Source organism: Brassica oleracea, chromosome C3, assembly GCF_000695525.1.
Source record: "Brassica oleracea var. oleracea cultivar TO1000 chromosome C3, BOL, whole genome shotgun sequence".
Taxonomy (NCBI): domain Eukaryota; kingdom Viridiplantae; phylum Streptophyta; class Magnoliopsida; order Brassicales; family Brassicaceae; genus Brassica; species Brassica oleracea.
Genome location: NC_027750.1, coordinates 5,061,071 through 5,086,877, shown reverse-complemented (window position 1 = coordinate 5,086,877; position 25,807 = coordinate 5,061,071). Strand labels below are relative to the sequence as shown.

Below are 25,807 nucleotides of genomic sequence, written 5' to 3'. Positions count from 1 at the left end.
TACTTGAGTCTCAACATCTGATTCTGATGGCATCTCATCTTGATCATGAGCTACAGAGCTCTCTTCAGGTTGAGCTTGTGTAGACTGCTCAACATTTCTACTGCCCCCCTCATGATTAGGATGAGTGCTCTCAACACTATCAGCTGCAGTAGATGATAAATTTTCAGGGACAGGTTCCACACTTGGTAAAGAGGGCATACTGATTCCCAGGCTCTCCATTACTCCCCTAAGGTTATTTGCTCTATCTGAGGCTGATTGAGAAAGATCTTTGAGCTCATCCCAACTCTTTCCATCATAATAGCCTCTAGATTCTGCAAACTTCACATCCCTCGAGACAAGAACCCTTCTTGACTCTGGATCATAGCACTTATACCCCTTCTGAGTTGGAGAGTAACCAATGAACATAGCTTTTGAGCTTTTAGCATCAAGCTTGTTCCTCAGCTCCCCAGGTATCATCACAAAACAGAGGCATCCAAACACACGCAAATGGTCCAAAGATGGTTTGGTCTTATTTAGAACCTCAAAAGGAGACATGTCGTTGAGGACTTTAGTTGGAGTTCTATTGATCAGATAAGTAGCAGACATCACAGCATCACTCCAGAATCTTTTTGGAACATTGGTGTGGAACATCATTGATCTTGCTACTTCCATCAAATGTCTGTTCTTTCTCTCAGCAACTCCATTCTGTTGAGGAGTGTAAGGACAGCTTGTCTGGTGAGTAATCCCATGTTGAGCAAGATATTTTTTGTACCACCCTACAAGACCCGTTCATGTATTTTTACATTTCGGGTCAGATAACGGGTCGGGTTTTTCGGTTCGGGTTTGGTTCGGATTTCGGGTTCCGGATTTTATGCCCAGGCCTAACCAAGCTAATAAGAAATGTTAAGAAAATAAGGCCTACGCTAACAGCAAATGAAAATCACAAGGTAGGATACGCTCACTGGATTTCAAGCAATAAAGGTAAAATGAGTGAACAGTTACAATTTGTAAGTTTCAACACTAAGTAAACTACGAGAACAGGAGAAGAGGACTTACTGATCAGCTGAAGATGAAACTATGTACTCCCCATCGACAGCAAGACCAGTGACTTGCATCTTATGATGACTTTAGCTCTGGTGATGAAAATTGGATTGACAAATGTGACTAATATGAGGATTTTGATATTGATTAGTAACAAAATGACTTTTATGTTTGAATTTAAAGATAGTATACTTAATTGAATATGTTCAATAATAGTTCATTCTTTGAAAGTACTATTCTTGTGGGTTATTGAAGATTTTAATAGTTTAATTCTTCTAGTATCCTGTTCCACCATTGTTTTCAATGAAATCAGACCCAACACTATCACTTTATTCAAAGAAATAAGCACTATCATGTCAATTGTGAAGTTCAATACGGTCATGGCTAAAGAGTGTGTTGGCAAAACTCAATTGCACTTTATATAGGTCTTCCCACAAGTTTGAATCATATATCTAGTGAATCATATTTTTTAAGTAATAGATATGAACTTTGATATTTAAATAATGATGTTCTTGCTTTTATCCATCATAATTTTTACATATATGATTGGAAATTTTATCGATTCAAGTATTTTTCTTTGAGTTACTAAGAGAATAATAATTTTAATTAGATTTATAATAATTGTTAAAAATTTCAAATTTTATTATTATTTTACTGATTTACTTTTTTTATTAAAATCTAAAGTACTAGTTTGATAGTTTTATAATTTTATACAAGATCATTGTTACTCAATTTTTTTAGATTTTTATTCTATAAATTTATTAAAATTAATTTTATTAAAAAAACATATTGTAAGTAATTTAACTAATAAAATAAGATATTAAAAACACTACATGAATCCTTTATATTCTTAACTCTACTGTGCAGTACCAACTGCGGAACATCTTGACTCTACTATCTGCAGGGCCGGCTTAAACTCTTCTCAGGCCCTGGGGCGAAAAAAAATTTTGTCCCTGGAAAGCAAGAAAAATATGGCTTATTGCAACAAAATAAAACAATTTTGTTAATCAAAACAAGCAAAACAAACGTGTAACATCTTATTATGCTCACTGAAATAACTAATGTCGTAATCTAAAAACCAACAGAAACTAAATCATTTGACTGAGAAATGTTATTCATACGATCAAACCCGAATTTTAATCAACACTTAAGCTTTTCACAAATCTACTTGAAGCACACTTGAAGCACCTTTTGTGTGATTGAATAAAAAATTCAAATAAAAAGAAAAATAACACTTAGGAATAGGAATCTTAACGTCCAAAAGAAAAAAAACAAAGCTGGGAAAGACAAGCAAATATACGTTGAACTGTATTTAAGAAACACAAACATATTAAGAAAAATAGATATAAGCTGAGCTGCATTTAGGAATCAGTTGGGTTTTCTTCCTAACCACCTTCAAGCATACAATGATTTTTGATGAAAGTGTGTTAACAAATAAGCGAATGACCAAATAACAATATGGTTTCGGTTTAGCTCTACAACCATTATATATAATTTATTTCTTATGACCGTGTACAAAACAAGAAAACATAACTTTAAAGCCTAAAATTGATAAATTTAAAAAACTTTTATTCAAGCCAGTTACTCATTTTCAATCGACCATGCAAAGATTTAAACTCTAATGATTATCTTTAAAACCTAAAATAATTTAATGCTACAAGAAATTAAAAAATTTATGGACCTCTTTTGTCCATGGACCCTGGGCGGTCACCCTGATGGCCCCACCAGTTAAACCGGTCCTATATCTGCTGAACACCGTTGGCATCTCTTCCGGAAGATATACAACATGCGAAAGAAACTCCAGATGTGAGTTTGAAATAGCAACTGATTCTCAGGATCATACTTTATTGGATGACTCTGAGGTGATGATGTCTCCACGCTCCCCACCAGCTAAGGAATGTTTCACGTACTCGTCTCCATTTCAGTTCAATTCTACTGTCTCAAATGAGACAACTCCCAGGCAGTCTTGTGATCGATACTTAGACTTCCGCAACGGAGTCTTACGACGAAACGGCTCTCAGATCTCGTAGTGGTAGAAACTTGAAGCCATCGCAAAAGATGAAGGAAATGGGATGGATCACAGTGACAGGTAAAGGAAGAAGGGGTAGGTGGTCGAGGACCTCAAAATTGGTTTCATCAACCTGAGAATGTTGATTCTTACTGTGTTTCTTTTGATGTTACTCTTCATCTACTCTTTCTCACAACTTAAACTATTTGTCTTTGCTCAGTTTCTCTAACCAATTTGAAGCTTTAACGTAGCTGTAACACAGTCCATGTCACGCGTGCGAGAAGACAAGTAAGAAGGTATAGTTTTACTGTTTTGGTTGATATTTAAGATTTGTGGGACAGGGAGTCACAAGGAAAGGAATATCTCTTTGAAAGAAAGAGAAGACTTGCTTGGAATAGATTTAAAACGGTATACCGAGAACGAGTAATAAGAAATACAAAACCGTTTTGATGAACCAAAACCGAATTTTCAAGACGATAATCACAAGTAATGTTCATGTATCCTTGCCCTGTTCTCTTCCCACCATACCCTCGCTTGCATCTCTCCGAATATCTCTCGGCTGCAATCCAAAAAAAAAACAAACAGTTTTGAGTTAAAACCGATCGATGAAACAATGTAAATGAAGAAGTTCTATTCTGTCTGTTCACCTGAATCTGACTCTTCTAAGCTCTCTTTTCCCATTTGGTAAAACTTTAATAGTGATATAAACGCCAGGCTCATCCTGCTCCACCCATTCGTTCGGATCAACATCGCTCGCATTGCTCACCGACATTTCCTCTGACCGGTCTGCATCTCTCGACGAGCTATCCATGGAAGAAGTTTCTGTTTTGGCCCCGCTTATGCTTGACAGTTTAGGAGTTGAGTTTTGTAGACCAGAGTCGTGAAACTGCTGGCTTTGCGTGGAACTGTGGTCGAGTGAGTCCGAGGATGAGTAAGCCGCTAATCCAACTGGACGGTGTACGGTACGAGGCAACCGTTCTTTGTTCAAAGGAGGTGTTGCAGGAGTGTCCTCTGGATGGTGGTACTCCACTTTTGCCTTCTGACAAAAGATTTCCAAAGGACATTAGTGGATGATGATCACAATTTTAGTTGTCTTGTTTAGAAGCTAACCTCGTCTTCGGATCTAGGAGGCGTGGGAAGAGGGAAAGCGTTGCGGCTTAGTTTTTGAACGTTGTAAAGTTCCTTTACTTTGTCATAGTTATCTGCCCACCATCGTTGAGCTTGTAACTTGTTGAACATGTCTCGGCTGATCAAGATTAACAGAAGTGAGAAAAAAACTAGATTTTGGAAACATGTTATATTAATCTTATAAAATTACAAGTGGTATATTATAAGAGTGAAAGACCAAAATATAAAGTAATCAATCTCATATGAGCAACTTTAAGTTAAATAGCTTAGGCTAATCATAACTCACATACATGATATTCATGAGATTCTAAGTTTTAATTTAGATTGTCAAATAAAAGTAGGAAAAGAAATAACTTTAATCAGAACTAAGAGACAAAAGTGTGAATTAACCAAAGCGGATTAAGGGGAGGTCTGACAAAGTAAACAATAGCTGTTTTATAAACCTTTTTGACAAAATTGAACCAACCCCATAGGCTAGGGCTAAAAACTAAAAAGAGAGTTGAAAACAAGAGACACCAATGCAACATTTTGAATGTCAATTTTCTTTTTAAAAGGTAGTTAATGGAGTGATTAATAGTAATAATCAATCAAAACTACGTAGAAATTAAGAAAAAGACATTGAGAAAAAACCAGAGGCAACAATGGTCAAAGCTAATAATTAGATAAGATGATTATGGCTAACAGTGAAAGTAAATAATGTGGGAGGTGGGTACGAGATAATTCCCAAAGCACTCTCATTTTTTTCTAATAGTATAACTTTAACCCAAAATTAATAAATATACTCTATGTTTGCCAAAAATCTAAACTAAACAATACAGAACACAAAAGTAACTCAGGACCATTAGGACTCGAACTCAACCAAGATTAGTCTGATGGAAAAGAAACGAAAGAACATAAAGAAAGCCCAAGTATGTGACAAAAGAGGCAGGCAGTAAGTGATAGAAGTGGAACTGTGGTTAATATGGAACAAGACAAAGAATGGAAGCAAGGAAGAGACAAAATACGTTGAAGGTTGTCGTTTTCAAGAGGCGACATAGGAGTGAAGGAAACTGTGCTAAAGGCTAAAGCTGTTTGCTTTGTTTTATTTTAATTTATTTCTTCTTTTGTCTTTTGGAATAACAAGACATTGCCACCAACAACAGCAATAATGTGATTGCATGACAGAGAAGCGGAGAATAAGGCACTCATTGAATTAATAAAACAAAATTTCTATTGAAGCAAAACAAAAATGGTGAAAAAGAAACCCCCAGATAGTAGTGAAATGATTAAAAAGATAAAACTCTACCAACCAATGATTCTGTATCTTTGATTGAACAGAACAAAATCTAAAGAAACATTTCCTAGCATCTTAATAACTTTTTAATATACATATATATATTTATTTAGTGATTTCATATAGCTGATAAAACATATGCAAGAGATCATTTCTAAGTTTAAATTTAAAGCTTTTTCTTCTTTTTAAGGAATTTTTTTCGTGTGCATGGAAACTATGATTTTGAAGATAAACAAACAAAAAGAGAAGGACCTAATAAAGTAGTCGTCAGTCAAAATAGCTAATTTTGAAAGAAAACACAAAGGATAAAAGCAAAAAAAGGAGAAGAACAGAATGAGAAGAGATGATGATGACCCAGAGAAGCACTTTAAAAAAAGAGGGAACACCAAGTTTTGCTTTTTGGACCTTTGCTTCTTCTCATCAGGCGTGAAGGCGTTACAGTCAACAACTGTTGGTCCCATCACTCTTTTTTTTTCACCATTCTATTTACATTTTCACACCAATATATTACCTCTTCTTCTATTCAAGACAAGACATCAAACAATGTCAAATGGTGGTACTATTTTAGTTTTATTTTTCCTACTTAAACATATCATCCAAAATGGATAATAAATTTACTAAAATACCAATTTGTTTTAATTCAGAAAAATACAATTATTAACCATAAAACATGTATCAAAATATTAAGCCCAAAAAATATCCTATAAGAATTCGTTAAAAACTGTAATGTTCTATTTGTAAACTCGAGATTCTAAATTGCTTATAAAAATAATTACGTGGTAGATTTCTCTAAAATACATGGCATGATTGGTAGATTGTAGTTTCTTAAGTTGTTTATCAACATATATATTGCCTAGACATGAAAATCCACAAAATCATATCCATCTACTATATTATATACGCAAATTTATTTTTTTATACACCACTAACATTTTTTAAGATTGTGTTTTGCGCTGATTTTTATACTATAATTTCTTTAAGAAAACAAAAAATCAGATTCAGTTCCGAGCATCTTCCGAACATTCTCCCATACCAAAACAAACGTGGAGAAAAAAAATAGAAATTAGAAAACGAGCCAACAACGACGAAGCTAAACGAAACACCAACCGTAGGATCAGAAAAACAGAGTCAACACAAAAGAATCACGACCGTTAGATTAAAAGCTAAGTAGAGAGTTTGCGTACCTGAAACGTATACGCTTGAGATCATTACCACCGCCGGGAAGAGACACGAACGTGATGAGAACACCTGGCTCCACTTGAGCGACCCATTCTTTAGGCTCTTTCTCCTCCACGAACACAATCGGGTCAACCCGGTTCCTCCCGCTCGCCGATTTCGGAGTCGCTTCGCCGCTCGATATCCCTTTTAGCCTCGCCTCCATCTCTTTTCCCCATACCCTCGGCTGCTGCTGCTGCATCGCCGCCGCCGCCGCCGCCGTGGCGTTGATGGAGCTGTTTGATCTTCCGTACAGCATCTTGAGCCGTTGATCGGATTCGGTATCCGACTTTGCCGCCGTCGCCGGATTGTTCTTGATCGGTTGCCCCTGAGGCTGAGACGCCGTGCACGGCGTGCAATGCCGGTAAGCGCCTGAAGCTTTCAGAGCCATGTCCTTGAGCTGTGGATGAATTGACGAAAATGCCCTCGATCAGAATTAGAAGGGGCGGAGGTAGCGGAGAGAGAGAGAGAGAATCGTACCTGAGATGTTAGAGATTTGGCGTGCTTGGAATCCGGATCGTCGGGTGGACCCGTGGATTCATCTCCTGCTCGCTTAGAACGAGCTATACACGTCAGCATTTTCCGGCGACTGATTCTTTCTCTTTTTGGATAGGGAGATAGAGAGATAGAGAGATAGAGAGAGAGAGAGATGCTGTCAGTTTCTTACTTTGGTTTGGGTTTGGTCCTCTTTTTATGCGTTTTGATCGCTCTGTTTTAAAAATTATTTAATTAAAACTTTAACCGGGATTACCGGTTTTTATTTATTAAAGAAAGGTCCCGCTTCTGTTAACGGTAATTCCGGTATTTTTTATGCCCACTCGGTGGTAAAAAAATGTAAAAGGTTAAAAGGTAAACCATGCTTTGGTGTTAGTGATTAGCTAAACTCTAAACAACTTGAACGTACTCCACTTGTCCACATAGCTTAAATCGATTCGGGAGAATATATTCATTATTGTTGCTTCTTGTGGGTTTAGACTTTCAGATGTATCAAAGGTTGTTCATCGTAGTCGAGTGTTGTGCTCAAGGATTAGATTATCGATGTATTCAAATTTGGCTCTGACTTTTGAGAAACCTGAAACGAAAGAAAGTGTTGGTTGTGACTAATAAGTTTTGCGGTAGTAAAAAGTTGTTCATAGCTTATTCATGTTATTTTGTAATAGTATACTAGTTAGTTCAAACTTGAATGACGAGAGATACCTGACATTAAAAATTCCTCTCTGTTTTTTTATCATGTTGAGATACAAAACATGTCATGTGAGATCGGATCCACGTTTTCTTTTTAAAGAGTTATAACCATCATAACATTGAAGAGGTGACAATGGCTTGACAGAGCTTTCTTTGCTACGTTTCTCACCGCATCTTCAAATGCTTGACAATAGTTTAATCGTTTAAACAACTTTACTCTGTTATACAAACACATATCAATCAGAATATATACACACAACGAAAATTATAAGTCAATACAGAAAGTAGAAACCATAGAGTGATCAAATGTAATGTATCGCTAAACCATATAAACTCTGGCTGAACTGTTTTGTGTTTCATATATAAATTCCCTAACACATCTATACAATCAAATTTTGAGAGAAATTCCCTAACACGAAATTACACTGCCATAATCTCGTTCAGATCTCACTTCATTTCTCTACATGAATTTATACTCTAATTTTGCTTGTAATCATAATAGATTTTGGACCGAACTCGGACTAATAATAAACAATCTCAATATTCAAGATGGGCTTATTTTGGCCATTATAAGGATTGAATGGCTCTGTCGCTGTAATCTAAAAAGCTCTCTCTCTTCTCAAAGAAGAGTGATACGTACTCAAAATGGGTGTTTGTAGGCTTTTGGTATAAACGGTGCTTAAGCCCATAATCCTTAGTTCTACTATATGTTAACGCCTCTGTAAACACTCTTTTATCAAAAGCCCACGATTTACCCTTTTCTCAAGTTGTTTCATTCACTTCTTGGTTCCCTCTAGGCTGCCTCTAACTCCTTTTGAATGCTTATGGTCTCTCATTTTAGGAGTTCCTTTTGCAGATATTGTTAATGGACAGCTTGCTACCTAGGTTCTATTGTAAATTTGATGTCTGTAGTTTTTGTGTTTACAGAGTCGTAGCCAAATCAATAGTGACACTGTGTACTTGATCATATAGAACATTTAATCAGTGTTTCATACTTTCTGTGCTAGTTGGGAAACTCAAAATTTGTGCTACTTGCGAAACTTAAAGTCTGTATTGTATATTTGTATACCTATTTAATGACATTTGCAGAGAAGAATAATCTTTGCTTGTATGAATTCCCGAATGAAGTATGGGAAGTTAACTTACCAGAAGTACCTCCAGAGCTCCCGGAACCTGGACTCGGCATCAACTTTGCCAGAGATGGAATGCTGGAAAAAGACTGGTTTGCTCTTGTTGCTGTCCACAGTTGATGCCTGGTTACTTTCTGTCTCCTTTTACTTCGGTTCAAGATTTGGTTTCGATTCATGCTGTAATAACAGATTCAAGTCAAATTCAAAAGTGGTAAGATTCATGATGTCCTTTAATGGAGGTTTATAAATTTTATGAACTAGGAACAACCCAGACTAAAGAACCTTAAGATGAATTTAATAGCTTCTGCTACTCTCCCAAACCCTTTCCCTTCGGTTCTCTATTTAACTCCTCTCATAGTACACTAACCGATCTAAAGCTGTTTGTCGGCTGAGCTGGCAATTCAGCGACAGTCTTACAGCAAAATGGTCTACCATAGTTGTAGATAATATCATGTAATCGTTGGATCTATAGTTAGTATGAACTCTGAGAGGCAACTTTAATGAAATGGCTCCATTGATTGTCGATTAGTATCTATTTAAGGTTTCCATTGCTATGTTGGTGTAGTTAACAATTTCCATGATCTAAAATGTAGAAAGATTTAAATGGCAAAAGCTCAAAAACAATACAAGCCATGGACGAGGAAGAAGGATTAGAGAAAGAGGTTGAAGATGAACATGGTGATACACTGTGTGGAGCTTGTGAAGATTACTCCAGCTAGAGCTGAGCATATCAAGCATTACTAGTGCCCTTCTTGCAGCAACAAAAAAGAGCTCGAATTGTACAATGTTTTATTCCACTAGTCTTAGCTTTCTATCCATCACCAAATTGTAGTACAATGCGCTTTAAATATGTTTGTTGTTCAGACAAAATTAGTTTGAAGCATGCCCAGACTCGATTCCTCAATCCAACTTTGTATAACTCAACTTGAAGTCTTTGATAAGATACAGCCCATGACCAAGCTGTTTATAAAATAATCATGAATACTTTGTAGTAGCCAGCCAGCCAGCCGCCTAGCCGTAATCATTTTCACCACTTGGTTTCAAACACTTATACCGCAAAATTTATATTTGTAGATCTCCTGTACTCTAGTTGTTGATTTCCTAATCACAAACTTATATATATATATTTGTGTTCTTTATAATTAGTATAGATTTATTGTTGTAATTAGTCACAAATCTAGCCAAAGTCCATACACACACGTATCTGAAAGTTTAGACGTTATCTATAAATAATACATCATCACGAAACAAATTAAACGTTTGTTTGTTCATGACAAATCCGTTGAAACAAGAGTCAAATCAATTTTTAAAGGTCAGACGATACTTACAAGTTATATCCAAGAGGGGAATTTCAAAATAGAAAAGCTCTCCACCAGAATATAAATTTCTACATCTAACAAGTCCTAACGAAACTTATTAAATAGAGAAAAGAATTAGAGACAATTGGCCATTATTTACTCAAAATTAAAATACTTCCTTATTTTCGGGAAAAGGGCATGGAAGTGCAAAAGATCAGCAAGTCAAAGAGCAGAGACAAAAAAAAAAACGTAATTAAAAATTTGATTTACCATAATAATCTCTCTTCTTTTTCGTTGTCTGCTTCTAACCTATATTCCAGTGTGTGTGTGTTGGTATGGGTGGCTGACCACAAACGAATATCCAACGCGATCCACCTCACCGTCCCCTAAGTCTCAGTGGACCCCACTTGAACAATCTCTATTCTCAAGCACCAAAAAAAATAAAATCTTTTTTTAATTGTTTCTTGAAAAAAATAGTAATAATAAAAATAAAAAAAAGTGTTAGAGAGAGAGAGAGAGAATGACACAGCTCAAAAGAAAAACATTGCTGCTGCTCGAGGAGAGAGAAAAAAGCCATTAGACGTCTGCTAGAAGACCAAGTCCCCATCTTCTTCTTCTTCAACAACATCATCAGCTTTCTAGAGAGAGAAAACATTCCGATCCATCTTCCAAAAAAATCTGTTGTGTGATTGATTCTTCTACTCATCCGATCTCCCCGATTTCAATTTTCTGCTGTGCTGACTCCGAAGAAAACTTATAGACCACCAAAACCTAGAATCTTCCCGATCTGACTCGCTGAGTCCGCGCTCCCAAAACTCGGCCTCTCTTGGATGAGCTAGTGGCGGCACAGAGAGGATCTGTTTGGAGGAAGAGTAGCCATGGTAATCCTGCCATCATCCTCTTCGTATTCTCGATTGCTTATTCTGTTTTTTTTTTTTTGTTTAATCTATTTATTTATTAACTGGTTTATATGATTTGATTCTCGTTGGTAGATAGATAGATCTTGTGTATGAGATTTGCGTTTCGATCCTTAGTCTATTCTCTATTGATTTGTATGTTACTATTGCCAAGTGAATAAATAATATCTGAATATATTGAATGGCCGCATAATATACAAGTTAGTTAAGCTTGGACCCATCCCACTACTTATCTTATAGTTTTTAGATTATGTCTCTAACTTCTATTATTAGTTGCCCTAAGATAGCATCTCCTTGTGAAGTCATGCTAGTAAGCTTTTGCTTCCTTCAATTCAGATTAGAACAGCAGCTTGTGTGAAGTTATTGGAATCTATGTACCTCACACGTTCAATCTTGATATCACGTAGGTTGGTCCAGTCAATATAATCGTTGGTTCTTATGTTTGGATTGAAGACCCTGGATTGGCGTGGATTGATGGAGAAGTCGTCAAAATTAGTGGGGAAGAAGTTCATGTACAGACCACAAACGGGAAAACCGTAAGTTGTCTATCCTTTTGCCATGTTTTTGCATGTAATTTACTTGTGAGAAAAAATGTCACTTTTCCTCTAATCCATCTCGCCTTGAATAAATGTTTCATTCCTGACAAATCAGTTTTGCATTATCACTCATGAAATTATAATTTCAGGTTGTGGCCAAAATCGCGAATGTATTTCCAAAGGATACAGAGGCTCCACCTGGGGGTGTTGATGACATGACAAAGCTCTCATATCTACATGAACCAGGTGTTTTGAATAACTTGGCCATGAGATATGAGCTGAATGAAATTTATGTAAGTTATTATGCATTTTCTTCGCTGAGTTTCTAATGAAATCACATATTTAGTCCTAAGTATTTTCTTTATATTGCCTTTGCAGACTTATACTGGAAACATCTTGATTGCTGTAAATCCGTTTCAAAGGTTGCCACATCTCTATGATACTCATATGATGGAGCAGTATAAAGGAGCAGGTTTTGGTGAATTAAGCCCTCATGTGTTTGCAATTGCGGAAGTTGCTTACAGGTAATTAGGACCAATCAGTGATTCCGCTTGCACAGATTCTCTGAATCACTCTTTATTCGTTCATTGTCTCATGCTAGTCTATTGCTTCTATGTGTAGGGCGATGATCAATGAGGGGAAGAGCAACTCAATTCTTGTTAGTGGGGAAAGTGGCGCTGGTAAAACTGAGACCACAAAGATGCTTATGCGATACCTTGCTTACCTGGGTGGTCGATCCGGCGTTGAAGGAAGGACAGTGGAACAGCAAGTTCTGGAGGTGACGCGTCACAAATCTATGTTAGCTACTGTATTGATACATTTATAGAGAGGCTTGTAGATTAACTATTTTGCTTTCTTTTTGTTGGTAAACAGTCAAATCCTGTTCTTGAAGCTTTTGGAAACGCCAAAACTCTTAGGAATAACAACTCCAGGTATGTGCATGTTCACTGAGAGTTTTTTTCCTACGAATTGTCTCTTGAAATGCTTTTATCAGTTGCTTAGTCAAACTTCTTCTTGGCCAAAAGCTTCTTCAGACACTACTTGTCAGAAAATTTGTTAACTAAGAACCCTCAGTGATCAGTTGCACAGATGGCACATGACATAAGTTGTCAGACACACACGTTCTTTTCATGCCTAAAGTGCCGGATAAATATTTTTTTCCCACAAACTACGTGATAGATTATTGTGTTATGGAGTTATTCTAATGAGTAATGACTTCTTATTAAAAAGCTTCAAAGCAGACAACCTCATTTCAACCTTGTCTTGAAATCATAATGCAGTCGATTTGGAAAGTTTGTCGAGCTTCAATTTGACAAAAGTGGGAGAATATCTGGAGCAGCTGTCCGAACATATTTGTTGGAGAGGTCTCGAGTGTGTCAAATATCAGATCCAGAAAGAAATTACCACTGTTTTTACCTTTTATGTGCTGCCCCACCGGAGGTACTAGTGCTACTCAAGGATAATAATAAGCCTAGCTGTGAAGCTTTCTGATTTAAACCTCATGAATAAGTAATTGGGGGGAGCTCATTTCTTTTCCCATTCTGTAGGAAAGAGAAAAGTTAAAGTTGGGAGATCCTAAGTCATTCCACTACCTAAATCAATCGAAGTGCTTTAAACTGGATGGAGTGGATGACACCGAGGAATATCTTGCTACCCGAAGAGCTATGGATGTTGTTGGCATCAGTGAAGAGGAACAGGTCAGTTTTCCACTTGCTCGTTTTTCCATCAAGAGATGATTTCTCTGATAGAGCATATTATTGATTCTTCTGATAATTGGTATCAGGATGCAATCTTTAGAGTTGTTGCTGCAGTCCTTCATCTAGGTAATGTTGAATTTGCAAAAGGAAAAGAGATCGACTCCTCAGTTTTGAAGGATGACAAATCAAGATTTCATCTGGATACGACTGCTGAACTTCTTAGGTATGTGCTGCTTATTTGTTTAATCTTGATTTCTGTTTTTTTTGTTTATTAAATCTTTGATCCTGGACTCATTCCTTTCAAAGGTGTGATGCAAAGAGTTTGGAAGATGCATTGATAAAACGTGTAATGGTGACTCCAGAAGAGGTTATTACAAGAACACTTGATCCTGATTCAGCCACGGGTAGCAGGGATGCATTAGCAAAAACTATCTATTCACGCTTGTTTGATTGGTATACAAAAAGAATCTCTCTCTTTGCATTTGCACGCTCTTATGTCCTATTTTGTTTTGTATTTTTCCTAACTGCGCTCTTCTATGGAAAACATGTTTCAATTATTGCAGTAGCTGCCACTTGAAATTTCGGACTTCTTACACCTCATATTTTTTTTCCAGGCTTGTTGATAAAATTAACAATTCTATCGGGCAAGATCCAAATTCTAAGACTATAATTGGTGTTCTTGATATCTATGGGTTTGAAAGCTTTAAAATCAACAGGTAAATTTGGTAGCTTGCAGAATTATTTCCTCTTATGTAATAATGTTAAAGGCTGTAATGAGTTTCATGTATTATTTCAGTTTTGAGCAATTTTGCATCAATTTTACCAATGAAAAGCTGCAACAACATTTCAACCAGGTCTGTTGTGCTCTTACCCACTAGCTTATAAATATATTTATCTCTTCCTACTTAGGTTTGAGTACAATTTTTTTTTTCACAGCACGTCTTCAAAATGGAACAAGAAGATTATACCAAAGAAGAGATTAACTGGAGTTACATAGAATTTGTGGATAACAAGGATGTGTTGGAACTCATTGAGAAGGTATCCTAATTTTTAATATATGTAAATTTATTCGTAATATAGTTTTGCGTTGAATTATAACTAATTCCTTTTTGACACTTATGGTGTATATAACTTGCTCGTACAGAAACCTGGAGGAGTCATTGCACTTTTAGATGAAGCATGGTAGGCTGCTAGACTCTTTTGACGAAGCTGTTTTAGTTTGTGCTTATGGATTAAAAAATCTTCTATTTGACTGAGATAATGTATATAATACATGTTCGATTCTTTTGCAGTATGTTTCCCAAGTCTACGCATGAAACATTTGCTCAGAAGCTGTATCAAACGTTCAAAAATAGTAAGCGGTTTACCAAACCAAAGCTATCGCGGACCAGCTTTGCAATATCACATTATGCTGGAGAGGTAAAACATCTTTCACATACTTATGACAAGCTTAGATATTATTCCTGTTAACATCCTCTTCCCTACTGAAACAGGTAACTTATCAGGCCGACCTGTTCCTTGACAAGAACAAAGATTACGTGGTGGCAGAACATCAGGATCTTTTGATCGCTTCCAGTTGTACTTTCGTAGCTGGTCTAATTCCTCGCCTAGCAGAAGAAACATCAAGTAAAACCAAATTTTCTTCCATCGGGTCACGCTTTAAGGTATGGTGACAGCAATTTCCCTCTTTGGAACATATTTTCTCTCGGCTCTTCCTGAAAGCTTTGTTCCCTTAAAACTGTTATGATACGTTCTGCAATTAAGTAGAAATCTAAGGATCTCGGATATTCTCCTTAGCCAGATAATCATAAATGGTGTATATAGTAGATACATCTTATATCATTTGCTTCCTCTGTGTGTTTGATAGAGCAGCAATACGGCTGATTTAGACATTACTACTTTTTTCTTTCAAACACTTTGACATTGTTATTTTTTGTTCTGTTGCTGTCGGAGAGAGTCATAATCTGAAACATTAAGTAGCAGAAACTCTAGTTCAGGGTGTCACAAATGTTGGTATCTGTTTCTAACAAGAGTTAGTCTCTCTCAAATTTCAGCTTCAACTTCAGTCTTTGATGGAGACACTAAATTCTACTGAACCTCACTACATCAGATGTGTGAAGCCAAACAACGTACTTAAGCCTGCCATTTTCGAGAACGTGAACGTAATTCAACAATTACGGTGTGGTGTAAGTGCAGTCCGAACCTTTCATATAATTGAGGCACGTCAACCAAGATTTTCGGTTATTGAACTTACAAGCTTATTTTTGCCTTGATTTCTTTAAGGGTGTTTTGGAAGCTATTAGAATCAGCTGTGCTGGTTATCCTACAAAACGGACCTTTTATGAGTTTCTCAATCGTTTTGGTGTTCTTGCTCCGGAAGTTCTGGAGGGAAAGTAAGTTGCAGCTGATATAAATTTGTTTTACCCTCGACCCTCGTAGTTTTTTACTATCCTGATTATGGGCCTGGCTTTAAACATAAAGTTGATAGGTTTCGTTTCTTGCAGTGCTTTCCATTAAAACATGTCTAGTACTTTTCCGCTGTATCTAAGGGCTCCTATTTCTGTGCAGTTATGACGACAAAGTTGCTTGCAGAATGCTTCTGGATAAGATAGGCTTAAAGGGTTATGAAGTAAGTCATTGGTAATTGCATCATGTAACAGTTCCTAAATGGTTGGTTAGAAGATTATGTATAAATTATCCAACATTCTGCCACTTGCAGTTAGGGAAAACGAAAGTATTCCTTAGAGCTGGGCAGATGGCTGAGTTGGATGCAAGAAGAGCTGAGGTTCTTGGAAATGCCGCTAGGAAAATCCAAATGCAGATCCGTACTTATATTGCCCAAAAAGAATTCCGTGCTCTACGTGGAGCTGCTATTGTATTGCAGTCCAACTGCCGAGGTATCTTCTCCCCTAAGTCACTGCAAAAATGTGCTTCTTCTCTTTTGCTACCATTCTTGTAGTTGTTCAGCATATTATATGTGTAGCCATGAAATTAGTGGCTTGTTATGATCCGTTCGTTTGTTTTGTTGAGCAACTGTGAAATCGTTTTAGTATTTATGTGCCTTTTTTTTGTCTCTGCGGATTGAATTACTTTTAGAATGAGCTTCTCAAATCTTTATGATGAATGCTAGGAAAATTGGCATGCAACCTTTATGAGGAAATGCGACGCCAAGCAGCAGCGGTGAAGATTGAGAAGAGTTTCAGAAGACATGTGGCCAGAGAATCTTATCTAAGAATTAGACATTCAACAATTGCAGTTCAAACAGCACTAAGGGGAATGGTTGCTCGCAATGAGTTCAGATTCCGAAAGCAAATGAAGGCTGCTACTATTATTCAGGTCATTACTGAGAATCTCTTAGAGCTATTCTTGTTTACCTAACTGAGAAATGAGAGACCATATATCTTTGATTGGCAAAACTCTTGGTTTTGTGTCAAAAATCTGATAGTTCTTGATTTTCAAATTTAGGCTCGCCTTCGTAGTCATCTGGCATATTCTTACTACAAGAAACTCCAGAAAGCTGCGCTTGCTTCGCAATGTGGCTGGAGGAGCAGGCTTGCACGAAAAGAACTGAGGACACTTAAGATGGTCCGGTTTCCTTTTTTCTTGTTTTATAAAATTATTCTACTAAATGTTAAAACTTCATGAAACTAATCAGGTTCTTACCTTTGCAATTAACTGAATCAGGCCGCACGAGATACCGGAGCCCTTAGAGAAGCGAAAGACAAACTTGAGAAGCGTGTTGAAGAATTAACATGGCGTTTACAACTAGAGAAGCGACAGAGAGTAAGTTCATTTCCATACACTAGCATTATATTATGCTTTGTTTACACTGTTATTGACAATTCCTGGTAACATAGACCGATCTGGAAGAAGCAAAAGCCCAAGAATATGCAAAACAACAGGAGGCTCTGCAAGCTATGCGGTCGCAAGTTGAAGAAGCAAACGCTGCCGTGATAAGGGAACGAGAGGCTGCAAGGAAAGCTATTGAAGAAGCACCACCAGTCATTAAGGAGACTCCGGTATTGGTCGAGGATACTGAAAAAATCAATTCATTAACATCAGAGGTGGAGGCTTTGAAGGTATGCCTTTTTTTAACTTATCGGATCATCCTTCATATGTTCACTATTATAGCTAGTCGATATATGCTACTTAGTCCCTTAGTATTGTAAGCTGGGTGTGTTAATTTATGTTATATTTTTGTTACAGGCTTCGCTTCAGTTTGAACGAAAAGCTGCAGAAGACTTGAGAAAAGCTTTCTCAGAGGCAGAGGCTAGAAACTCAGAGCTAGCCACAGAACTTGAAAATGCTACAAGAAAAGCAGACCAGCTTCATGAATCGGTACAAAGGTTCGTAAAAGGATACTGCTGAAGGATAAAACAATAGGCCTTTTATACATTTGACTGTTTCGTTTTGTTTACTAGTCTTTGTTATCCTTGTTGGTTAATTAAATAAGTTATAATTCGTTTCTTCGCTTATGTACTTTTACATATTGATTTTGCTTCTGCTTTCAGACTGGAAGAGAAGCTTTCCAATTCAGAGTCAGAGATTCAAGTTCTCCGTCAACAGGCACTTGCTATTTCTCCAACCAGCAGAACCATGGCCACGCGATCAAAAACAATGCTTTTACCGGTACCAACAACATATAAATTCTTGTTTTTCTTTACATATTAACACAAAAAGGCCTATTTAATCATTTATTCTTTCCTTCTCAACGCTCAGAGAACCCCAGAGAATGGAAACCTTATTAATGGAGAAACAAAGATTACACCGGTAAGAGGAGACCTTTTCTGATTAAATTTGCAGGTTCGACCCGGACACGTTCTTGTTTCTTTAATTGGTTTTATCTATAAATATCACAGGACATGTCTCTTGCTGTACGAGAACCAGAGTCTGAGGAGAAACCACAGAAATATCTGAATGAAAAGCAGCAGGTAACATATACTTGAACTTCTTGTGCTAATTGTAATTCTGGGACTACGTTTCTTGCAGTATTGCATTCTGCTTTTCTCTTTAACATATGTTATGATCTTTGCGTTATGCAGGAAAACCAAGATCTACTAGTCAAGTGTATCTCTCAAAACCTTGGATATGCTGGGGGCAAGCCTGTTGCTGCGTGTGTCATATACAAAAGTCTTCTTCACTGGAGATCATTTGAAGTGGAAAGAACTAACGTCTTTGACCGTATCATTCAAACAATAGCTTCGGCCATTGAAGTAAGTTTATTCGTTCTTGCTTTATTGTCCAGAAGCACTAATAAGCTATTTTAACATGTTTGACACTCCAAAACCTTGAAAATATTTCTGAATATCAATATGGAAAATGTTGTCTTCCATTCAGGTGCCAGATAATAATGAGGTTTTGGCGTATTGGTTATCTAATTCTGCCACGCTATTGTTGCTTCTGCAACGTACACTTAAAGCTACTGGAGCAGCTAGTTTAACACCACAGAGACGAAGAACATCATCAGCATCTCTATTTGGAAGGATGTCACAAGTAAGAAGCTGTTAATCTATTTGTTCTTTTTTCTGGTTTCCATTTATCTGCCCTTTTGTGCAGCCTCAATTCATATTGTGTCCTTCTTTAACAATTTAAATAGGGACTAAGGGCATCTCCTCAAAGTGCTGGACTCTCGTTTCTGAATAGACAGGGAGTCACCAAGCTTGACGACCTGAGGCAAGTTGAAGCGAAGTACCCCGCACTACTTTTCAAGCAGCAGCTTACTGCATTCCTGGAGAAGATATATGGAATGATCAGAGATAATCTAAAGAAAGAGATCTCTCCTCTTCTTGGGTTATGTATTCAGGTAACTTTTTTATTGTATTTTTGTTCATACAGTTTCTAGGAAGAGAGGTTATTAATTTAACAGCTTAATAACTGAATTTTCCTGATAAACATTTCTTAGTCGATGCTTTTGAGAAGGGATTTCTTGTAGCATCTTTTGGAAGTTGATATGCTGATGCTTATTAGCTCAAACTTTACTAATTCATCGATGTAGTGTATTAAGACTTGAATACATGATACAGGCACCAAGAACTTCAAGGGCAAGTTTGGTGAAAGGGAGAGCACAAGCCAATGCTGTTGCTCAACAAGCTCTAATTGCTCATTGGCAAAGTATTAGGAAAAGCTTAAACGCTTACTTGAATCTAATGAAAGCAAACAACGTGAGTCTGGACTTCCATTAGAAATTGAACAAAAAAAAAACATATTACTTTTTGGCAATCTTGATTACAATCTATGTTTTTACATGATACAGGCTCCACCGTTCTTAGTCCGCAAAGTATTCACCCAAATATTCTCCTTCATCAATGTTCAGCTTTTCAACAGGCATGTTTCAGTTGTCACATCTCCTTTCGTTTTCTCACATTTTCCTTGATTTGACATAAAGATTTCTCTGTAATGAAATGGTGCAGTCTTCTTCTACGTCGTGAATGTTGCTCATTCAGCAACGGAGAGTACGTTAAAGCAGGCTTGGCTGAATTAGAGCAGTGGTGTACAGAGGCTACTGATGAAGTAAGCCACGCTTTCGCTTTTCCTCTTAACATTGCTTAAGACACATGTTCACACCTTCTGAGTTTTGATTAATTTTTTTGCTTTTTTTTACAGTATGCTGGCTCTGCTTGGGATGAGTTGAGACATATCAGGCAGGCAGTTGGTTTCCTGGTATAATTCTTAATCGATCCTTTGCCATTCCTTTAATGCCCTTTAATGCTTCCATTACGTGGCTTGCTTATGTGGACTTTGCTTTGTTTTCGCTATCTGTTCAGGTCATTCATCAAAAGCCGAAAAAGACCTTGGACGAAATAACAAGAGAACTCTGTCCGGTATTACTTTAAGCTCGGTGAAATTCATCCTGTAAATCATTTACTTTTTCCCCCTCGTGAGCTTAACATTGAAGTTTCTGTTCTGGTTCAGGTGCTCAGTATACAGCAGCTATACAGAATCAGCACAATGTACTGGGATGACAAATATGGCACTCATAGCGTTTCTTCAGACGTATGTCTCAGTTTTAAATAACTAAGTTTCATTTGTCTAGATATTGGTATTAATTGTGTTCTTTCCAAAACCATAGGTTATTGCAAACATGAGGGTTATGATGACCGAGGACTCAAACAATGCTGTAAGCAGCTCTTTCCTTTTGGACGATGACTCAAGGTATGCTGAAAATAATTTGTGTTCAGTCTCCTTTGTACCGTTCCCATTTCTCGACTAATCCAAGCAATGAACCCAAACGCAGCATTCCATTCACGGTGGAAGACATATCAAAGTCAATGCAACAAGTGGATGTAAATGACATTGAGCCTCCTCAACTGATCCGTGAAAACTCAGGTTTCGGATTCTTGCTCACACGTAAAGAAGGCAGTGCATCGTAAGTGAGCTCGGTATGGTCCACCAAATACGATTGTTTCTGCTGCATACATCAATACATCGTGTGGGCATTTTGTGTATATTAATTTTCTTGCTTTGGTACTCAGTCTCTGGCCTTTGTATTTGTGGAAAGGCCAAAGTTTATTTCATTCTTTGCATCCCTGTAGTTATGGCAACTCGCAGGGGTTATTTGTTTTGCATTTGCTTTTGTCATAGAAATGTGTTCGATACTGTCTTGTCCAGAGAGGGGAAGAGAGTATTGTTGTTTTAGTCAATTATTTGTATCTGTTGGTTTGGGCGAGTCTTTATAATCGTTGTGTGAAATTGTAATGAAGGAACTAGACTGTTTTTTCATTGTTTTATATATAGGTTGCACATCAAATACCTTTCACATGTGATTTTTTTGCGATTTCCTTATTGCCTCTGATTCTACATAAAACAATGAAGAAAGGTTTTGATTGTTTTAAATTGTCTTTTAAAAACCGTAGTTGAGCAACGGAAGGTAGACAATCATTAGACTAAAACGTAGTATTCTGTAACATAAGAATGTTATAATTACATTATTCTGTTTTGAAATGGTTATAGTACTATTTCAATACAGTAAATCCTCCCAACATTGCTCTGTTTGTGATGAAGCTGAAGCAGAGACACATTCATTGTGTCCCCATAAGTAGTTGAGAAGGTGATTGTGATGACATTATATTGGGGTCTGGATTGTATGTATGTCCGCATTTAACATCCATTCCTGAGGAGAACTTTGCACAGCATCCCGATGACTTGGCTCTGTAATAGTCGTCTTGGAAGTAAAGAACTTAGTTCTGATTGAGGTTAATTCTCGTAGTGCTTCAGTTATTCTCACCCTATCACTTGGATACTCTTCAGAACACCTTATTCCCACCTGCAAAACCAGTCTCAACCACTCATCAATGGCATTGCTGCCTCCACCCTCCTCCTCATCTCCCGACAGTAACGACTTCGCGTAGCTGTGGAGGTTATAGTCTCCTGCAAATGTTACGTCTGTCGGTTTCTTTCCAATGAACATCTCCAAAACTAGAACTCCAAAGCTGTACACATCTCCTTGTATTGATGGTTGGCCTCCCATACCATATTCTGTACATAATTTCAAAAACAATAAGATTGGATCACTGGCAGCTATACACTACTTTTTTCATATAGATGTGTTATTTACCTGGTGCAGCGTAGCCAATGGTGCCTCTGACACCGGCAGAACTAAAATTGTTTAGGAAGGTTTCTCGGTCGTATTTATAGAGAAACCGAGCCAAACCAAAGTCACCAACATGAGCAGTAAGATCATCGTCCAGAAGAACGTTGCTTGGCTTAAGATCACAGTGAGCTACAGGGTCATGACACTCAACATGCAGATACTCCAAGGCGGATGCAACATCTATTGCTATGTTGAGTTTGTCTGGAGGTGTTAAAATTCTAGAGTGATCGTTTACACTTTCCAGATCTTCTGGCTGCATCCACATATCCAGGCTTCAGGAGGTTCAGAACTTTAACAGCAACGAGTTTATGATCACTGCCAAGAAATCCTTTGAAGACATCACCAAAGTTGCCTGGACCAATCAGGTTGCTTGAAGAGAAGCCACTAGTTGCATCACGAAGCTCTTCAAAGCTTATCTTCTCAAAGAACATCCCCAAAGTAGAAGAATCAGATGGGTTACCGCCACTGGCGTTGTTCTTCTTCTTGAACCAACACAGAGAAGCAACTGTACTGAACAGAAACACTATACCTGTACTGATACCATACCAATTGCAACTTTCTTTTCAAGTGAGAGATGTTTCCTTGGCTTTGGTGATGCTTGCACAGTGCATGGCTGTAGCTGCATTTCTCTGATGCCTCCGCATAGATTTAAGTTTCCAAAAACAGAATCCGCTGTAGCATTTCTAAACACACCTTCCACTGGCACACTTCCCTCGAACTTGTTCACAGAAAGATTCAGATTTCGCAGTAAGTGAAACGTGGCCAGATAAGGAGGTATGCTGCCAGAGAGATTGTTGTTAGAGAAGTCAAGATTCCTTAAGCTTACCAACTGACTTATATCTGGAATGTCACCATCAAATGAATTGCCTTGCATATATAGAAACTCCAATGATAGACAACCCCCTAGAGTATGTGGAAGATGTCCTGATAACTTGTTGTTAGAAGCAGCTAGTCCAACAAGGAGTTGCAACTTTCCAACTTCTTCCGGTAATGAACAGGTCAAGAAATTGTTTGACAAATCTAAGTAAGCAAGAGATGGAATCTGCAGTATTTCCAGAGGTATAGTCCCATTCAACCTGTTTGAATCAATCCATAGGTCCATCAAGTTTTGACAGCGTCCAATACTCTGAGGGATACTTCCTTGGAAACTATTTTCGTACAAATGAATCATCTGCAACCGAGTCATGTTGCCTAAATAAGATGGTATCTCACCTGATATTGCGTTTGAATACAGATCCAGCACCTGCAATTTCAAAAGCTTCCCAAAAGAGATTGGAAGTTCTCCTGTCAACAGATTTGTTTCTAAGCTGAGTTTCTGCAGGCTTATATGAGATTCCCTATCTCAAGAGGAAGAGTTCCAGAGATTAGGTTTCCTCCAAGGGACAGAATAGTTAACTTGGTTGACAAGTTGGCAATGGAGGCAGGCAGCTCACTTCCAAGTCTGTTGTAACCGACATCTAAGTACTCTAACTGAGTACAGTTCGCTAAAGCACCGATAAATTCTAGATGACTGGGGGAGTTGTTTCCCAGAGAATTAGTATTAATACCTAACCACCATAGATTATGTAATTTTCCAAAACACAAAGGGATACTTCCTGTAAGATAATTAGTTGAGATATCAAACCTTCCAAGGCTTGAGATATTGGCAAGTGTTATAGGAACAGCTCCTGTGAACTCATTTCCTCCCATAACAACAGTTCTTAGGTTTGGTAGAAGATCACCAAAATCAGCTCTAAGCTCACCCGAAAAGCTATTGCCAGCTAGGGATAAAGACTCAAGTAAGGACATGTTGTATAAGGCAGGAGGAAATACACCTGAAAACCTATTCTGCGAAACTTGGAAAAACACCATTTGAGTCAATCTAGCCACATCAAATGGAATCTCTCCTTCCATGTTGTTATACGCAAAGTCAAGTTCCTGGAGCGACGTCAAGTTTCCTAGAGATGCAGGAAACTCTCCGGTAAGTTTGTTGTTGTTAAGATGCATAATGACTAGCTTAGAGAGTGAACCTAGCTCTGAAGGAACATTGTGTTCAAGACGGTTTGACGATAAATCTAGGGTAGAGAGTCTATAGCAGTTAGAAAGACTATGGGGAATCTTTCCTTCGAGGAGATTGAAGCTCATGTTCAAGTACTGAAGCCTAAATAGCATTCCAACCTCTTGAGGGATGGTACCAACAAAAGAGTTGTCTCCAAGATTAAGTGATATGAGAAAGGAGAGATTACCAATGGAGGGAGAGATCACACCTGCCAGTTTGAATCCTCCGAGGTTCAGACTTGTAACTCTTTCTCGTCTGCGGTTGCATGTAACCCCAATCCAAGTACAGACCGGAGAGGAGTTGTTCCATGAGGCCAAAACCTCCCGTCTGTTTACAGCAGCCTGGGATTTGAACTCAAGCAAAGCTTTCATGTCAGTCTCATTTGAGATTCTGGCTTGAGCAAAGACCACCGTGAAAACTACAAGAAGAATGAGAGCAAGTGAAAGAGAGAGCTTCATGCTGCTTGTACAAAGTGAAAGATGGGTTCTGCCTGAACGGGTAACCAAATAAAATGGAAGGAAGTTGAAGGTAAGAAAGGACGCAAATTTCAAAATGCATTTCAACTAATGAAGTCGTGGGGGTGGGGGGACAATTAAATGTGGTTCCAATAATTTGTGGACTTTTTTTTTTTTGTCATCGGACTTTTGAAGTTAAGAAAAGTCAGTCAACTTTAAGATCATGTGTAAAGAAGACTAAAACACAAGCAATGGTGCAAAACCTCATTGTCATTTTCATTGTAGTCTTATGAAAACTTGAACCGACATTTGACAAAAGCATCATCCTTCTGAAGTTACTTCAAAGACATTTGGTAGCAGCTCTCGTTTTCTGAAACAAATACATCATCTAACGGAGAATTCTAAATATCAAAAGAGCAGTCTCTATATTATTATTTGAAAAAAATAATTTTTTTACATTTAAGTTAATTCTTAGGACAGTTAATTATAAGATACACTTAATGAACTAAAAATATTATTTCTAATTGTTATTCTTATAATTTTGTTAATCTTAGTTTCCTTTTATGTATATTCTTTCCAAATAACATATATAATAAAAATATATTTATTAAAAGAAACAATTATAAAATATAAACAAAACTATAAACTATACGTATTATGATTTCTTTAAAAAATATTCAAAATATATTTTATTCTTGTAGTTTTTGAAGGAAAAAAAATTTATAATAAAATAGTGCAACAATATCTTTATTGTCTCCCAGAAATGCAATCTAATACAATGCAGCATCACATGCCAACAGATAAAACAACGTATTATTTTATATTTTATTTTTAAAGTAATAGAAATTACAGAAGAGACTTGAATTTTCTTTCAGCTTCAAAAGGCCTTACACAAGAAAACAGCGGCATACTGAGGGAAAAAATCGTCGGTATGTCGTCGGAATAACGCTATTCCGACGACATACCGACGAAAAAAGTCCTCAGAAATAACTCCTCGGAAATTCATCTTTCCTCGGAAATCCCTCGGAAATTTCCGACGGAATTCCGAGGAAATTCATTTCCTCGGAATATTCCGAGGATTTTTTTCGTCGGAAATTCCTGATACACTTCCTCAGAATATTTCCAAAATTAAAAAAAAAATTATAAATTTATTTTTTTTAATTGAAATTCGAAAATATAAAATTAAAATTGAAATAGAAAACATATTTAAAATACAGAAAATAATAAAATAGTTTTTATAAATAAAAAGAATGTTTTATAAATACAAAATTAGTTTTAATAAATATAAATATTTTTATAAATATGAAATCATCTTTT

At 37.1% G+C, this 25,807-nt stretch overlaps 3 protein-coding genes and 1 pseudogene across 4 annotated transcripts; 1 reads left to right on the top strand and 3 right to left on the bottom strand.

Annotated features, from left to right (window-relative positions):
- Positions 1-3,384: 3,384 nt before the first annotated feature.
- LOC106328671 (protein Brevis radix-like 4) lies at positions 3,385-7,290 on the bottom strand. 2 transcript variants are annotated; one of them, XM_013767158.1, is made up of 5 exons: positions 7,125-7,290; positions 6,614-7,044; positions 4,139-4,274; positions 3,676-4,067; positions 3,385-3,587 (listed from the first exon to the last, which is right to left on the bottom strand). In XM_013767158.1, exons 1-5 carry the CDS (start codon positions 7,221-7,223, stop codon positions 3,509-3,511), a joined length of 1,137 nt encoding a protein of 378 aa, XP_013622612.1. In that variant the 5' UTR covers positions 7,224-7,290; the 3' UTR covers positions 3,385-3,508. The 2 variants fall into 2 exon arrangements, with proteins under 2 accessions (XP_013622612.1, XP_013622613.1); XM_013767159.1 differs by having other exon boundaries at positions 3,676-4,064.
- A 3,477-nt stretch (positions 7,291-10,767) lies between these two features.
- LOC106334759 (myosin-17-like) lies at positions 10,768-21,158 on the top strand. Its single transcript, XM_013773107.1, has 39 exons — positions 10,768-11,138; positions 11,582-11,710; positions 11,860-12,003; positions 12,089-12,234; positions 12,332-12,488; positions 12,584-12,642; positions 12,991-13,150; positions 13,258-13,407; positions 13,494-13,630; positions 13,714-13,860; positions 14,022-14,123; positions 14,204-14,261; positions 14,344-14,445; positions 14,552-14,589; positions 14,700-14,826; positions 14,901-15,071; positions 15,462-15,593; positions 15,691-15,800; positions 15,976-16,036; positions 16,127-16,304; positions 16,538-16,743; positions 16,873-16,992; positions 17,092-17,190; positions 17,265-17,486; positions 17,614-17,753; positions 17,919-18,036; positions 18,127-18,177; positions 18,267-18,338; positions 18,450-18,620; positions 18,745-18,900; positions 19,004-19,210; positions 19,431-19,568; positions 19,661-19,731; positions 19,818-19,917; positions 20,011-20,067; positions 20,172-20,228; positions 20,320-20,400; positions 20,477-20,559; positions 20,642-21,158. Exons 1-39 carry the CDS (start codon positions 11,136-11,138, stop codon positions 20,775-20,777), a joined length of 4,596 nt encoding a protein of 1,531 aa, XP_013628561.1. The 5' UTR covers positions 10,768-11,135; the 3' UTR covers positions 20,778-21,158.
- Positions 21,159-21,397: 239 nt separating this feature from the next.
- Positions 21,398-24,571, bottom strand: LOC106333797 (LRR receptor-like serine/threonine-protein kinase EFR). Its single transcript, XM_013772199.1, is given in 5 exon segments — positions 21,398-21,882; positions 21,962-22,267; positions 22,269-22,538; positions 22,541-23,324; positions 23,327-24,571. Coding segments are annotated over 5 exon segments (2,940 nt in total). The 5' UTR covers positions 24,494-24,571; the 3' UTR covers positions 21,398-21,469.
- A 666-nt stretch (positions 24,572-25,237) lies between these two features.
- Positions 25,238-25,807, bottom strand: part of LOC106329720 — a 4,403-nt pseudogene continuing 3,833 nt past the window's right edge.